The sequence below is a fragment of the Typopeltis vanoorti genome, chromosome 1, assembly GCF_054136105.1.
Source record: "Typopeltis vanoorti isolate ZY-2024b chromosome 1, IOZ_Tvanoo_1.0, whole genome shotgun sequence".
Taxonomy (NCBI): Eukaryota; Metazoa; Arthropoda; class Arachnida; order Uropygi; family Thelyphonidae; genus Typopeltis; species Typopeltis vanoorti.
This window is the reverse complement of record NC_143549.1, coordinates 53,621,816-53,639,504: the sequence shown is the minus strand read 5'-3', so window position 1 is coordinate 53,639,504 and position 17,689 is coordinate 53,621,816. Positions and strand designations below refer to the sequence as shown.

The following is a 17,689-nucleotide window of genomic DNA, read 5'->3' as shown; positions in this document are numbered from 1 at the left end:
TTTGCAAGAATATATCTTCCAGGTGGTGACATTGCAGAAATGAATGATCCAATAGATTATACGGGAATTATGGTGAATGAAGTGGAAGTGAGTAATCTATTGCAAAACCTCAATGTCAATACATCTGTGGGATTGTATGGTATACCAGCTCGTGTCGCACGTGAAGCAGCTAAAGAATTGTCAGTGCCCTTCACCATTTTGTTTAATTTGAATCTCGGGTCTGGGTTAGTCCCGAGGGGGTGGAAAGAGGGGGAAAATAGTTCCATTGCATAAAGGAGGTAACAAGACTGCTGTTGTAAATTACCGACTGATTAGCATATCAGGAATCGTTGTCAAGGTCTTGGAGAAATTAGTCAAGAGAAGAATACAGGACTGGATAGATGAAAAAGGATACTGTATGGGAGACAATATGGTTTTGTGAAGGGTAGATCATGCCTCAGTAACTTGCTCACATTTTATAACACAGTGACGGCTGAACTGGATAAGGGTAATGGGTTTACAGTGGTTCTACTGCACCTTGCCAAGGCCTTTGACAGGATACCACATGAAACTCTAATCAGTAAACTGAGCAGATGGGGATAGATATAGGGTTGTGAGATGGATAGGAGGGTGGTTGATGGAGAGATACCAGAAAGTGGTTTATTCAGGAGTAGAGTCCAAAAGACAGCTTGTGACTAGTGGTGTGCCACATGGTTCTGTTCTTGGACCACTACTTTTCAATTTATTCATTAACGATATAGGAAAGGATATGAGAGGAAGTGTTCACTTGTTTGCTGATGATGCAAAGTTGGGGAGAACAATTGTGAGTACACAGGATGTCAAAATTTTGCAGTATGATTTAGATAGTTTGGAGGACTGGGCTAGGGAAAATGGATGTCAATTTAATGTGCCAAAGTGTAAGGTTATGCACTTTGGGTTGAAAAGAATAGCAGCGGTATATCGCATTGGTAGAACCGTACTCCAGGAGATTGATAAGGCTAGGGATTTGGGAGTGTTGTTGGATAGGGAATTGAAGTTTAGGGGGCACATTGCAAAAGTGGCCAAAACAGCTCATCAAATCACTTGGTTGCTGAAAAATAATTTAACAAGCAAAGACAAACAAGTTATTGTTCCTCTATATCGAGCCTTGATAAGACCCCATCTACACTACTGTGCCCAGATATGGGCACCAGAGTTTCTTGTTGATGGGGAGGAGGTGGAGAGGATCCAGAGACGAGTGACCAAGATGATAGCAGGTCTGTGGAATGAACCTTATGAGAACAGGTTGAAGATTTGTGGGTTGCAAAAATTGGTTGATATGCGGAAAAGGGGTGTATGATTGAGACATTCAAATTACTGAAAGGTTTCTATAGGATTAATCCAGAAGATATTTTTGAGAATAGGATTGGTGGTGGGAGGACTAGGGGCCATACATTGAAGCTGGGCAAGAGTGTGGTTTACAGGGGTGTTAGAACTAGGTTTTTTACTTGGAGAGTGGTGAATGAGTGGAATAAGCTGCCAGAGTCTGTTGTGGGTGCTATAACCGTGAATGAGTTCAAGGAGAGGTATGATAGATACTGTGTGAATGACGAATAGTTGTTCTTGACATGACGTTAGGGCCTCCCTCGATGAGTCTGTCGACTCCTTGGAGTTGCCCGAGATAATAATAATAATAATAATACTCTAGGCAAAATGCACCATTAACAAACCATTACTCTCTGACTTACACACATAATCTTCTATTACTTATTAAACATTTTAAATTCAACCATTAACTTTGCTCAAATTCAGCAGTTTAATCTTAACAGTCCCCTAATAAAGTTTTCCTATAATTCACAAAATTGAAGAAAAAAATCGAACTCACTTTTGGGCTGCTACTCACTGCATATTCTCACTCCCTGGCTTTGGATTGGAGTCCTGACCTTTTCCTCCTGTATCAGGTTTTCTATCCCTTTTTACGCAGGCGATATATTTACTGATGGCTTCTGCTGGGACGCTGTCCTCCCGGCACTCGGGCGAAGATTTTCAGGGGACCACTTGCATGCGCGTTAAACTAACGGAGCAATTCTTTCCTGCTCGAAGATTCCTCTGTTCGGACGACAGCTCCCAGCGAAGATTTGTCAGCAGATCGAATGCTTTGCCTGGTGGACCAGCTCCTGTCATTTTTCTTCGAGACCACTGGCATGACTTCTCCTGAAGTGGCGTCCTTGATGGCTTACATCCGACAGACAACTGCTGGGGTTACCGGTGATGATCTATGGGTAACCAATGACGACTTGTGGATAACCGATGATGACCTATGGATAACCGATACTCGATCTTCTGGCCAACGATTTTTATTCACCTTCTTTCGTATCCCTGCATGAAGATATGGGACCCCGAATAATTTGGTGCGATCCCTTATTCTTTCCTTGACACTGACACTTTCTTTGATCTTTTACTACACTCCCTTAATCCAATTTGTTCGGGCAGCGGAAGTGCGTTTGAAGTTTGTCGGTCCTTGTGACACTGACCTTGAGTATTTACAATCGGAATTCACCAACAATCTCACATATCCTTATAAGGAGCTAACATACAAAGTTTTCTGGTGGCAAGGTATTGCCTTTTGTCAATCTAATATTTTCCTTTTTAGGGTAGTAATTACAGACAGTCCCTATGGGATTATTTACATTAACAAACTGTTTTAACTATATACAGATATACAGGTTATTTTTATAATATCCTTACAGGGCTTGACTTCTGTAAAAATTGATGTAAGGCTTTCTGGCATTATTAAGCTATACCAAATTTTTACAAATACCTGTAAACTACCTTATTACTAACACAATGTTCCAACATAAAAATGAGCACAAATTCACATGGAGAGAAGAGGTGAGGAATAAGAAAAGTCTCAAGTATGTTATTGTTGATAGTGATGTTTTCTCTCTGGTGCAGGACACTACAGTGTACAGAGGATCTGAAATTGGAAGTGATCACTATTTAGTCTTGAGCAGGATAAAATTGAATTTCATATTGAAAAGAAAAACATAAGAAAGTTTTAAGGTGGATAAAAGTTGAAACAGTTCTCAGATAATACACAAACATTATTCAAGAAAAAATTAAAGGGTTTGAAAACAGGAACCAAACCTTGGATATTCAGTGGCAAGTGCTGAAGAAAACATTGATTGATTCAGCCAGAGGCATGTGGTGAGGTTGTCTGCAAGGACAGAAAAATCAGAACTCCATGGTGGACACAGAAAGCTAAAGAGGCAGACACGGGAAAACTTACCTGGCCCAGACACTGGAAGGAATGACAGATTAAGAGCTCTTTCTTGATTCAGTGGGTGGTGGTGCATGGCCGTTTTTAGTTGGTGGAGCGATTTGTCTGGCTAATTCCAATAACGAACGAGACTCTAGCCTACTAAATAGGGGAACTGAAGTCGGTCCGTCTTCTTAGAGGGACAAGCAGCGTTTAGCTGCACGAGACAGAGCAATAACAGGTCTGTGATGCCCTTAGATGTCTGGGCTGAATGCGCACTACACTGAAGGAATCAGCATGCTCATCACTGTCCAGAAGGACTGAGTAACCCCATCAACCTCCTTTGTGATGGTGGATAGGGGCTTGAAAGTGTTACCCTTGAATGAGAGATCGCACGGTCTCGTACCGGCGACGCATCTTTCAAGTGTCTGCCTTATCAATTGTCGATGGTAGGTTATGCGCCTACCATGGTCGTAATGGGTAATGGGGCATCAGGGTTCTTCCGAGAGGGAGCCTGAGAAATGGCTACCACATCCAAGGAAGGCAGCAGGCGCACAAATTACCCACTCCCGGCACGGGGAGGTAGTGACGAAAAATAACAATATGGGACTCTATTGAGGCCTCGTAACTGGAATGAATACACTCTAAATCCTTTAACAAGGATCTATTGGAGGGCAAGTCTGGTGCAAGCAGCCATGGCAATTCCAGCTCAAATAGCATATATTAAAGTTGTTGCGGTTAAAAAGCTCGTAGTTGGATCTCAGTTCCAGACGGGTGGTTACTGCCTGGCCTGAACAATCTCGCAGGTTTTCCTTGATACTCTTCACCGAGTGTCTTGAGTGACCGGCATGTTTACTTTGAAAAAATTAGAGTGCTTAAAGCAGGCGCAATGCCAGAATAATGGTGCATGGAATAATGGAATAGGACCTTGATTCTATTTTTTTGGTTTTCGGAACACGAGGTAATGATTAAGAGGGACAGACAGGGACATTCGTATTGCGACGCTAGAGGAGAAATTCTTGGACCGTCACAAGACGAACTACTGCGAAAGCATTTGCCAAGAATGTTTTAATTAATCAAGAATGAAAGTTAGAGGTTCGAAGGCGATCAGATACCACCCTAGTTCTAACCATAAACAAATAACTAACAATGGCGCAGCCGGTAGGATGTGATTGGGGCCCTAGAATTTAAGTTGACACATCCTTAATCACTATAAGTTGGTTTTTGATATCGAATCAAATTTTGATATCGAATCAGGCAATCAGGCATTTATTGGAATAATTAGAATTTAAGAAAATTATATTGTGTTGAATTGTAAGATGAATGCAGATATGTCCCTACCTACAAGCTCAGAGTTAGATGACTCAGAGTTTTTTAGAACGATTAATCTCCAACAGGTATTCCCTCAGTTTTTGGGTGATGAATCTGATGACACGATTGCGTTTTTCGAGCACATTGAGGAATTGAGGACTGGTCGGTGAAGTGAATTCCAACTGCTCATTCTGCTACGCAGCAAGCTAGTTCGAAAGGCAAAAACCTATTTTTACTCCTCACCAGTTCTGAAGGAAACCTGGAGTTATGTTAAATTTCAAGAAGTCCTTATTTCACAGTTCTCAAGGGTGATGAAACATGGGACCGAATCTGTGGAAGCTCCAAAGAATGGTACAGAAGGACAAAAAAGTGTGTCCGATTACCATAACAGGCTGTTGGATCTTGCCAACACACTGTTTCGGACAAAGACAGGTACCATCTAAACTGGGCCGTCTTCCAGCACTTTAGGGCAGGATTTAAATAAAAATTTAAGGAGGCAGCATACAGAAAGGATATATCAAACTTAGAGGAATGTTATAATGCAGTAAAACAGAGGGAGCAACTGCTCGGAGACATTTGTCTCGCAGGTATTCTTGGGTCTGTCAATGTGATCAAAGAAGAAAGAGACAGCATTAAAGAGCAGGGCACTGAAAAGAAACATCCAGAAAGGAAAGAAAAACAGAAAGGACAGAGAGGAAGTGAAGAAACTAGACCTGAGACAGTTTACCAAATTGCTGATAACGGTCAAAATTTTAGCGAGGTTTGCTCATTGATAAAGCAAGAAGTGGAGAAACTGCAGCGGCCTATCATGGAACGTCTAGATTCTGTGCTCAGTCAATTGACAACAGCCTCTATGACCACACACGAAAACACCTCATTACAAGAGCAGAAAATCAATGACATAGTTCACAGGGAGTTAGAAAGAATGCAGAGACCAATATTTGACAAGATGGACTCTATGATGCAAAAAATGATGGAGTTGACTGCCAAATACAATAGCTTCTCTCCTTTGTCCTCGGACAGAGATAATGCTAGGGGCTATAACCGACAGGGCCCTAGATGCTATAGCTGCAACATGTTAGGACATCTAGCCCGTAAATGTGTTAACAGACAAGGCTATTCAAAGGGAAATTCCCATTCAGAAGCCAAGTCACATGTTTGTAGCAAGCAAGAGAAAGGAAAAGAGAAAATTCAGAACACGACACTGAATTAACGGTTGAAGGTAGGATCTGCGAAAAAAACTTCAAGGGATTAATTGACACGGGTTCACAGGCTTCTATAATCTCCGAGAACTATTTCAGAGAGATAGAGCCATATGTAAAGGGTAGGATTAAACATTTAAGAAGGCCGATTAAACATTTGGGAATATCCTCCACTTTTACCCAGGCTATGAAGTCAGTGCGACTAAGAGTGCACTTGCCCGAATTTAATATGCACGTGTGGCACAATTTTATAATTTTGCCTAGAAACTCACTTCCTCATTTAAGATTAATCTTGGGGAGTGACTTCTTATCGAAATACAATTTCTCCTGTGATTACTCAAAAGGTGAAGTCTGCTTTCAAGGGAAGAACAGAGATACAGAGGTTGGAAAGGGATCATTAGTTCAAGGTAAAGGAAGTGTCCATGAGCATCAGAAAATCCAGAGAAAGAAAGGGCATAAACCGATTGAGGGAGATGTAGAGCTTACTAACCACATCAGCTCCGAAATGAATGAGCTTTCCATGTCGGAAACCTCAATGAGTCTTAACTTAATTGAAGAAAAGGGAGAAGGGATACAATCAGAGATGAGTGGGAAGCAAACAAAGATACTCTAAGATAAATTATGCTGGTGTTGAGTGGAATGTATTTTCATCCTACAAGAAGTCATTTGATTCCCAGCATAAAACTCAAAAAGGACTAGGCGAGCATAATCCAGTTGGTGGTTGGAGGAAGTGTAAATCTATCAGATGAGGGGATAAAAAGTTTTTTTTTTGTTGTGTCTAGACAAGAACTCGAAGTTGAATTTTAAGGCACAGGCAAAATGGAAAGATCATTCCCAGAGAATTGAGGGAGAAGCAAAAAGGAGTTTTCTAGAAAATTAGAAAAACAATTTTTTTTATAATAAGGGATGCTTGAAAAAAAAATTTTATCTTGAAAAATTTTTTTCTTGTAAGGGGAGACTTTTGTTAGATCCTGAATGAAGAGCTTTACAAGTAAATTCTTTATTCAGGATTTAACATGATAAATACTACTAATTAAGGAGTTATCTGCACATCAGCTAATAATTATGAAGTATTATTTTATATTATGTAATAATGTGTAGTCCGTGTGTGCCATATGATGAGAGTTATCCCGCATAACTGAAATGAGAAGCAGAGAATTTTGTGTCAAAATAGTAAGAATTGTGTAAGGGAATTGTTAAGTTATTTGTAATTCCCATTAAGCTGTCTAGTACATTACGAAATTTTGAGAAATATTATAAGTAGTAATCCGGAATAATCGCGTATAATCTGCACGAGTCGAGCGTAGCGATGGTGGCTATTCCTACATGGAAAATGGCGTCAGAATGGCTACCTCGAATAATGTAACCTAACAGATTAGGGAAAGTGTAGGATCACCCAAGGGGCATGAACGATGGGGTTCGTGGGTGAAAACCACATCGAATAGAGGGCACCCAAAAAAGGTGAATAAAAGGATGAAGCGCGCCATGTTACAGGGCTTTTTTCTTCAGTTCCTGGATTCGAGTTTTAGGAGGTTTTGTCGGGGGAGTCATGAGATCAACTACGGTGATGGGTTCTTTTCTTGAGAATGCTTGAAGATTTCCAAGCAGAGCTGATCACAATATGACGGCCTATGCGGAATCGAGCCTTAGTAGAATGTCCCACTGGAGAAAGTTTCCTGCGGAGTGATAGACAGCACGCCACAGTCGGAAACGATTAAAAGAAAAGCGTAGTGCATCGCCAGGCACAAAGACGACCGATAAAAATACAGTAAGGTAATTCAGATCTACACGAGATGGCGGCATGAAATCTGAAAGGATCCGGTAATGTAAAGATTTTCATTCGATGTTAAAAATCGCAAGGAAGAATAAGAAATGCGTGTATACTGTAAACTAAAGAACATTAGCAGAGAACTTTTGAGAGTTTGATTGAATTAATTAAGACCCTGTGGAAAAAACAAGAATTGTTGATAGGCAGTATTTTGATTGAGAATAGCTAGGTTTGCTTAATGAAATTTAGAATTATTATAGTTATTGATAGAGTATTAATAAAAGTGTTCAATGCGTGTTCTGTGAATAACTTGTGAAAGGAATTATATCTTAGAAGTATTATGCTTACACTTAATCTTATCCTTTCGTAATTGAAGGATTTAGCATACCCAGATTCATTGTGATTTAGTATGAACCTTAATTTAGAGTGAGTGTTGATCCATTGAGTATTTGAATTTTCTTACATTTGTACCTTATACCTGAGTTTATGTCTGATTACAAATTCAAACCACCACTTATGAAAGAGAACCTTTTGGCGAGAAGGAATTTAGATATAATTGCTTAATTGAGATGCGAGTCACGACTGCTAACTGAATCTGCAGTACAGCGCTAGCGTGAGATTAATTATTCTGTGTATCCCTTTTGAATTTAGAATTATTTCCCTGAACTAGAGTCCCCTCTGTTATAGGATGTTGGCTGGTGCAGCATAATATAAATGTTGCCAATATCCGAAGAGGAGATAAATCTGAATTAATATTTTAAGGGCATGACAGTAGATTAGAAGGAGGGCTATTTAGTGGTAGAACAAGATATAATCAAGGGTAAACAATGACATAACAATAGAGCAGCTGGTAGGACTTAAATTGAGTGAGGTTAAAATAAAAAAGGATTAAATCAAGAAATAATAAAGTAAGTATAAACTATCATAAATAAATATTTAACACAGTGAAGGAAAAGAAGAAAGCATATCAAAAGTTCTTGGCAAATAAGTCAGCTTGTGCTCTTAAAGAATACAGAGACAAATCTAAGAAAGATATACACTGCATAAAACAAGATAAACAAAAGTCATGGGAAGACTTTGGTAAGAACATAGAAAATAAATATCAAGACGGTGGCAAGATATTCTGGAGGTTGTTATTCTGGATATTCTGGAGGTTGTTATTCTGGATATTCTGGAGGTCAGAAATGGAGGAAAGAGTGTTGTAAAAGGAATTAGAGATGATAAAGGTGACATGAAAACTGGAGAAAAAGATATCCTTGAAGTATGGAGTAATTACTTCAAAAAATTGCTAATCGAAACAAGCAGTGATCAAATAGAAAAAGCCATCAAAGGCTTGAAATGTAGAAAGGCAGCAGGAGAATGCTCAAGTATGAAGGTATAAAAGTATTCCAGTGGCTGCACTGCATAGTTCAGAAGGCCTGACAAAGGGACGAAATAAAACCAATGTGAGAATTACAGAGGTATTTCTCTACTAAGTGTTCCTGGTAAGATGTATGCAAGTACTTGAGAAACAATTGAGAAGGATTGTGGAAGACAAGCTTGGTGAAAAACAAGCTGGATTCAGGCCAAATAGAGGCTGTCATGATCAGATTTTCACTTTATGACAAACAGTTCAGATATCATGGGAATATAACAAAGATCTGTATTTAAGTTTTGTCGATTTGGAAAAGGCATATGACAAGGTGCCAACAGAGAAGCGATTCAATATGCTACAGTTATATGGTGTCAATGGGGCATTATATCAAGCAATACTTAGTCTTTATTTGAGTTGTAAGTTGGCAATTAGAATTGAAGGAAGTACAGGAAGATGGTTTAATGTTAAATCTGGTGTGAGACAAGGATGTACATTATCCCCCTCTGTTATTCGTTATCTATATGGATCACATTATGAAGGAAAGTGGTATTGAACGTGATATCAAAATTGGAGATGTTAATGTCAGCTCTTTGCTTTATGCGGACAATGTTATACTTCTAAATAAATCCGCTACAAGTTTGCAAGATTCCCTGACTAAATTGAATAACTGTTGTAATAGATAAGATATGAAGGTCATCAATAACAAGACAAAGACAATGAAAACAGACAGAAGCATTGAAAATATCAACTGCATTGTGAATAGAGAACCTGTGGAACAAGTAAAACATTTCAGCTACTTAGGCATGATTTTTAGTGAAGATGGTAAATTAAATATGGAAATAGACAACAGAATCAACAAAGCTGGTATGGTAGGAGGTCAACTGAATAAATTTATATGGAATAAGAGAGAAATTAGCCAAAATACTAAATTAGCTATATACAAGACAGTATTCAAGCCAATTTTAACTTATGGATCTGAGAGCTGTGTCAGAAGTAAAACACTTGACCAAAGACTAGAGACCACAGATATGAGAGTCCTGAGAAAGATTAGGGGCATGAACAGATGGCATCAATATCATATTAAAAACAAGGATATTAGGAAAGAACTTGATATTGTCAGCATCCAGGAATGTGTTAGTAGAGCTAATCTCAGGTGGTATGGCCACTTAAACAGAATGGGTGAGGAAAGATTAGCAAAGAAGTTCTCTGCCATGTTAAAAAAAGACCCAGAGGGAGACCACGCTACAGCTGGATTCATATGGTAAAAAGTGACTTAGAAGATAGAAATATAAGATCTGATAATATTGGAGTCTTGACAGGTAACAGACTGATTTGGAAGAAAATTGTAGATAGGAAGTTAGTAATGATGTAAATTTTTCATGTAGTACTATCATATCCTGTACACCCCTTGAGGGTATGCGGCAGGAATTTGATGATAATTACGAGATTTTGCATTATGAACAATTTATCCCTTGGCATGGTTTTTTTAAAAAAAAGTTAAGATTCACATATATAATTATCAATATCTCGCTCTCTCTCTTGACTATTTGTTATGTAAAAGTAAAATAAAAATATTTGGTTTTGGCAACTGCTATTTAGCCTAAATCCAGCTACTTCATGGATGGTTTTTCTTGGCCTTTCTCAAGCATTTCTACATAAATCTAAATCTTACCATGAACAGTTATGTAATTTCTCAGTAATTCTCACATTGTTTTCCCTTTTTATAACTATTACAATGAGAGCTCTACTATAATCAAATGGAATTCAACCTCATAAACAAACTTTTCGATTATGCAATGCAGCAAATCAAAAACTGTTAGCCACCACATTTCAACATTTTCATCTACTCCAGCTGCACCCCGCATCTCACAAATAACTTTCAGTCCCCTATCCCAAAATGAAATTCATCTGAATCACCCCACTTGAAACTGGCTCCCATTCAAGAAGCATATTTTCCGGTTTAATTTTGAATACTATAGTATAGCTACTCTCTCATTTCCATGATCACCAGCACTTGAATAAATCAAACATATGCTTATTATTTATAAGAATCTCACCATTTTTGGCATTCTTGGTCTCAGTCAAACAAATTATATTGATACTGTATTTCTCTCATTCCTCTACCAACTCCAGTTCTTTTCTTTTCAATTAGTGTTTCTGATATTGATGACTATATTCAATTCTTTTGAGAATGAAGTTTCTGTTCACTCTAGTTCCCTGATAAGAACAGCAGGAGACCTTGGTAATTAGCAAATCAAAATTAATCAATTTTCACTAGTTAAGTCACAAATTGCTATTCTCTCTCCTATCCTTGTTCATTCGGCATTCAAAAGCATATCTAGTTATAGGGCACCGTGAGAAGATCAGGAAAGAGCATTCTGTTCTCTGCATTCCTTATTATGCATGGAAATCATCTTCATGTTACCTGGCTTCACCTCTAGTAATGTGAGATCGATCTTCTGCTATGCCAATGATTTATGTAGTTTCTAACCCGTCAATGATATATCAAGAATCAAATGAAATGCAATATCATTTAGCAATCTTTATTTGATAGAACAGGATCTCTGTAACTTTGTAGGTAATGAAATTTAGGATGAAAAATCAGGTCCAAATCTTTTGGAAGTGTAATCACCCTGTCCTTCCCTCAAGTTGTAGCAGCTAATATAGAAATACACTGAACGATCTATTATCTCCACACATAAGTGAACTACAAGATTACCATTAAAAAAGTTTTGGCAAGACTATGTCATTAGAATACTCCAATAGACTTCAGTGATTTCAACAGAAGTAGAACCCTGTGAAATTGTAATTAGAGTAAGAATGCGAGAGAGAACAAGTTCTTGTTTTTTTTTTTATTTTATATCAATCCCATACATTAGAGGTAGTAACCTATAGCATACCAATGCCATATGTGGTGCAGATGTGGGTTGAGATAGAAGAAATCTATGACATTTTTCTTGAAGAGTTAGACGTTGTAGCTGTTAGGAACACTTCTTGAGGAAGGCTGTCCAAGAGGAGAGAGAGAGAGAGAGAGATGGAATAAAGAAGGAAAAGGAATTGCAGGTTAAGTGTTTGTAGCTGTACTGAAAAAGGATGTTATGCAGCTGAAAAGAGTGCCTCTGTAAGGAAGGATAAAATGAGTATCAAGGTGGGTCATTTATTAGCCAAATTACTCCCCTCTATATAGTGTTGAGAATTTTTAGAGGTTTTAAGTGCATTTGTACAGGGTAAGTAGCTGGAGTAGTGTCCAGAGTGGAAAAGAATGCCTAGTATTTTTAGAAGCTGATTTGATGCATTTGTGCAATGAGAGGCCAAAAGTAAATATAAGTTCACTCATCCAGTCCAGTGCTTTGTGTATTACTGAGGGAAAGGGAAAATGATCTGAGATCCTTTCAATGAGAAAAGGCAGGACAGCATTTGGTAATAATGAAGGTGATAACATTATCCTTGCCCCATTGAAAGATGCTATGGAAATCAGTGTTTGAGGCACCTGGTTTCAGATGATCTTGAAGCTTGGGATACCTGAGCACTACATGGTCTGTCGATGCACTCCTGAATTGGTGAGAAGTTGAAGAGAGAGAGAGAGAATATCCACCATAACATGAAGTGAACGACCTGAGAGAAAGATTGCTACCTAATTGCAGAGGGTGACAGGTAAAATGAAGGATGGCAATTTAGCAAGCCAGAATGCCAAGCATGATGAAATGCTCTTGAAATGTCAAGAGTGATAACACGTGTTTTTCCAAACTTTGTCAGTGCGTGTGTCCAGTGGTGGGTGATATTACTTTTAACAGGTCACCTGTGGATCTGGATTGGCAGAAATCATACTGGTGGTCACTGATTAACTGGTAGGTTTCTAGGTTGTGGAGAAGTTGCTGCTGATCCATTATTTTGGAAAAATAATGCAGAAAATCATAATTTGGAGAGAATTGAGGTGATGGCAATAGGACAATAGTTTTGATAGCTTTTATCTTACTTTTTAAAGAATATAATGATGGCCTGATTGGCTGAGTGGATAGCACACCTACTGTCAACAAGTTGAAGAGCAGAACCCACACAGGTTGTGGGTTCGAATCCCATTGTGGACATAAATGTTTGTGAAAACCTGCTCTGGATGAGCTTGTGCATCCACAGCTTGCTGCCATGCACTGGGATAAGTGACATCTTAGCATAAAACAGGGTTGTTAGCTCTTGGAAACAGTATATGAGTATAACTGGAGAGATGCCATTGTTACAGGAAGATTTTTGGAATAAGTTGATTAATATTTTTCTGATAGTAGTTTTTTCTGAAAAACCACATGAGGCATATAGTGCTCAGTTTCTGATACAGTAGGAGGTGATTTTTGCCTTGGTCATCTATGCAGAGCAGAGGATTAGAGTAATGCCAGCTTTATCTTTAGATGCTGTAACAGTGGTGCAATCTGGATGAGGAAGAGAGGTCGAAACACAGGTTAGCAGAAGTTCCATCCAATGGCCTTTGCACAAGAACAGAAGGCATGGCTGCTATTTGGAGAGAAAAAAAAACACACTTTGTGATGGTCAACAGAAGAAAACCATTACAAAGTATGTGTTTTTTATGTTTGAATGGGTATCTCTATGGAGTCAAAAGACTCATCACAGGCGACCACACTATCCTTTATTTATGCAATACCTATCATACATCTCCTTAAATTTAACATTGTTGGGACACTCACAATCACCTCTGGCAACTCATTCACCACTCTCCAAGTAAAGAACCTAATCTGCACACTCTTACTAACCACTCTTAAACAACTGCAATTTATTGATAGCTGTTTAACATTTATTGCATGCTTCTGCATAGGTTATATATGCAGTTGGTGTTCTTGATGCAAGCTACCCATAATCTGGGTTTTTTTATTTCATCTGCTCTGATACACCTTTTGCTGAGCCAAAGCTTGGAAAGTGGATGGGAATTTTGGATGGAATGAAGAATGAAGGGTTTCATGACAGTGAAGGTAATTTCAGTGACTTGCTCAAAGCAAGTGTTTGGATGATTAGAACAGAATCCCAGCCTGGTAGGCAGAGTGGTTAGTGTATCCACTCTCTAGCCAGGATGCTGCGGGTTTTAATCCTGCCAAGACATGTATGTTTGTGAGTGTCCTACTAACCAATTACCATATGTACTGCTGTGACCTGTGTCCTGATGCAGTATGACCTTTGATGTCTTTATGCCATAAAAAAAATCAAATCAAATCATTAGAGCAGAACAGTAATCTGACCATGGGAAGGAAGAACAGAAGTTCCAAAGGTCATTCCACATGGCATATTTATAGCGGAAGGATACAAGGTTAGGAATGACCATGAGAGCATGGGTAAACAAGAAAACTTGTAGAGGATTGTGACATGACACAAGATTGTGATTTCCAATCTTGCGTCAATTGTGATTCTCTATCGGAGTACCCCCAAGGCCTCTGTACTTCCAGCCACAGTCTTTCTCTTATACATCAATGATCTTCTCTAACATCCAATACTATTTATAGCTTTACCAATGACAATATACTACATTTGTTTGTACATGTTAAAGGCTCAGATGACTCAAATTCAAAATCTTCGATCCTCAGGCACCAATCTTTTAACCATCTCAATTGAGAGTGAAGAAAATTTAATGAAATGTGCTACTAATATCATTCCATTCAGTAACCAAAATCTTCATGATTTGACTTTCACATTTAGCCTATTCTGGCATAAAGGGAATATGTCAATAGTCTATTTTGACCTCAAAAGCTTGATATCTTTTTTTCTATTCTAAACATTACTTCTCTTCAACTCTTAACACCTACAAAATCCAAAATCCTCACTCAGAATGCTTGATTGTATCAAGGAGAGCTAACTGTTAGATAATCACTCTCTCAATGATTCCTTCCAACTGTCTTTTCCATAAGTATTTCCATGGATATTGCTCCACTGAATTGGTCACTACCATTCCTCCATTTTCATCTAATCATGTATGAATAGTTCATAAATGATTGTGTAATAAGAAGACATTCTGAAGAGTATGTGGATGTCGAGACATGTTCATACTTTTCAGCTCCAAAATCACCAAACCAAGTTCTCATTCACTTCATTTTTCTTTTTTAGCTGTTTTTTTTTTTTTTCTCAAATGAAATACAATCTTCAACTCTCCAAGAAACACATGCTAATAAATTCCTTTCTTCTTTCTAATCACCTGCCCTGTAGTGAAACAAAACTTTGTTTTTTGTAGGTTTAAAACCACTAACTTGTTAATATTTTAAAAAACAGATGATGGGATAAGCAACATCGTGAAGAGAAAAAAAATATACTACTCTTTTGAATGGTGAGGAGACTATGGATATGTGTTTCTGCCAGGAAAGGCTTGAAGTAAATGTCAACCTAAACATCTGACTTGTCTGATGATTAGATTTAATCTAATCTGATGATTAGATTGAACTAAGATTTGTGGGAAAGAAGATGCGACTGTAGTTGGTTACACTGACAATTCACTAATGCACATTAATCCTGTAGAATGACTTCTACATATGAGTTTAAATCACTGAATTAGGTTCTAACTTGATGCAGGTAATTTTCTAAGTGGTTGTATATTTCTGAAAATTTCTTTAACCTCCCTACCTGTAAGGTGAATGAAATAGTGAGACCAAATTACTTCTTATCCATGTTATTCAACAGGTGTTACAAAATCATATCCAGATTTAGCTGGACGTCTATAGACGTCATGGCCGGTTGGGGTGTCAACACTATTCAGCTAAGAATATTTGTTATCTTATTAAAATAAATGACTAAAAAACAAGAGAAACTTACTGAACAGGATCTTTAGGAACAGGTTTTCTCCTTCCACTCTTAGTATAGCTAGGATCAAGCAAAGTGTGTTCCCAAATAGAATTAGCACCACTGTTATATAAGGAATGGACCATCTAAAAAAATATATATATATAAAACCTCAGACAACTAACAGAAATTTAATGTAACAGGACTATAAAACTAGTAACTGCTGATGTTGTGTTACTAATATAATTATGGATTCTTTTTTTTTCCCCACGAGAGTTCAGTTAGTTAAGCCGACTGTAGTAAGTACCAATGTAGCTTGTGATCTAGTATATGTGTATGTTCCTGAAGATGAACTTGATATAAGGGTCGAGGCAATGAATTTTGTTTTAATTTACAGTAATTAAAGTGGGTTCTTTAACATGGTAGTGTGTGTGTCTCCATAATTATTCATACTAATGATTGCTGATCACTGTGTAACCCTGAAAGAAAGAAGTAAACTCATATGTAAACACACCAAAATTGATCTAGAGATGAAATTTATAAAAAAAAAAATTAATTTATCTGCTAATGGTTTCAAGGAGAGGCATGATAGATGTTGTGTTGACAGTTTGGTTCTCCCATGATGAGTCTCAGGACTCAAAGGATATGCCTGTATAATTAATAGCAACATAGTACAAAAAATTCATTATTATTATTCTTATTATGAGACCTCTAGGGACTCACTGAGAGAGGTATTTTACCTGCATCAGCTGTCATACTTTTCTTGAATTCCTTCACACTACTTGCACTCCCAATCTCCAATGATAATCCATTCCAATCAGGCACCACTTGATAGAGAAAAATCTAGCTTTTGCTCCATTTTTCACTGCGTGGAGAAGGTGTCAGTTATAATCATCTCTCTTTTGCCAGTTTGCTTAATGTCTGCAGTCCATAAATTCTCTATCTTCATAATCTTCGTAATCTGTATTTCATAATCCCATCATTAACACCTCTGCTCTCTCTCTCCTCCCACTGTGTCAGTATCACCACAGAAACCAGAACAGACCTGCACATAATAGACCAAGGTCACAACAAAAGCCTTGTAAAGAGGCAAAACAACTTCCTCATCCTTATAAGTTGCATGTAATTTCAGTATTGCAATTATCCTCTGAGTTGCCTTTGCAATCTCTGCAATTTGCTATCTGCTCATCCCTAGCCTGATCTCACCAATATAATATAATACTAGGTATGTCATTACAAAGTGCATAACTTTACATTTACTCACTGAACTTACATGTATTGTTACATGCCCACAATTCCAGCCTATTCAAATTATTCTGTAAGTACTGCATATCAGCTGCATTCCTTATTAAATTGCCTATCTTTGCTTTACTGATAAACAGCTGTATGTTATGCACCATCTAGTTGTTGAATCTTGGTGATGATCTTGTGAACAAAGACTTTCCATCCCACTCAGCCTCTATGTTGTACATTCAACTTTTTTGTGGTATTCCTCTTCTCATCCTCTCAATCTTCCCCCAACAAAACTGCCTTTTCCAATAACTTACATAATATGCCCAAAGTACATCAACTTCTGTTCAGCAATCATTGCCTCCAAGGAGCATTCTGTCTTTATCACTAAAACCTTTTTATTGGTCATTCTTGCAGTCAATAGGATTCCAATGGTATCCTCCATGCTCATAATTCAAATGAATGAATTCGCTTTCTGTCTTTCTTCTTAATAATCCAGCTTTCACATCCATACATCACTACTGGAAATACCATTGCTTTGACAATTCTAACTTTAATGGCCTAACCTACCTCTTATCTTTCAAAATTTTTATCAGGTTTAATAGCTTTTTCCCATGAGTATTCTAAATCATAACTTTCAATGATTACAGATTGAATTGGAGGAAAATTGTTGCTAGGAAGTTAGTAACGACATAAGTTTTTCATGTAGTATTATCATAATATCTTGTACATCCCTTGAAGGTCAGGAATTTGATGATGATGATGATAGAGATAAAATAGAAATCATTGAAAGTTATGATTTACTGGGGTCCTGAATAAGAAACGATGGTAAATGTGAAGAT

The 17,689-nt window shown here is 37.8% G+C and overlaps 1 protein-coding gene across 1 annotated transcript in view; it reads right to left on the bottom strand.

Annotated features, from left to right (window-relative positions):
* Git (ARF GTPase-activating protein GIT1) overlaps positions 1-17,689 on the bottom strand; it is a 707,749-nt gene that overhangs the window by 595,714 nt on the left and 94,346 nt on the right. Inside the window, exon 4 of the mRNA XM_090400625.1 lies at positions 15,651-15,763. Within this exon, the coding sequence (XP_090256751.1) occupies positions 15,651-15,763 (113 nt within the window). The remainder of the gene's footprint in view (positions 1-15,650; positions 15,764-17,689) is intronic.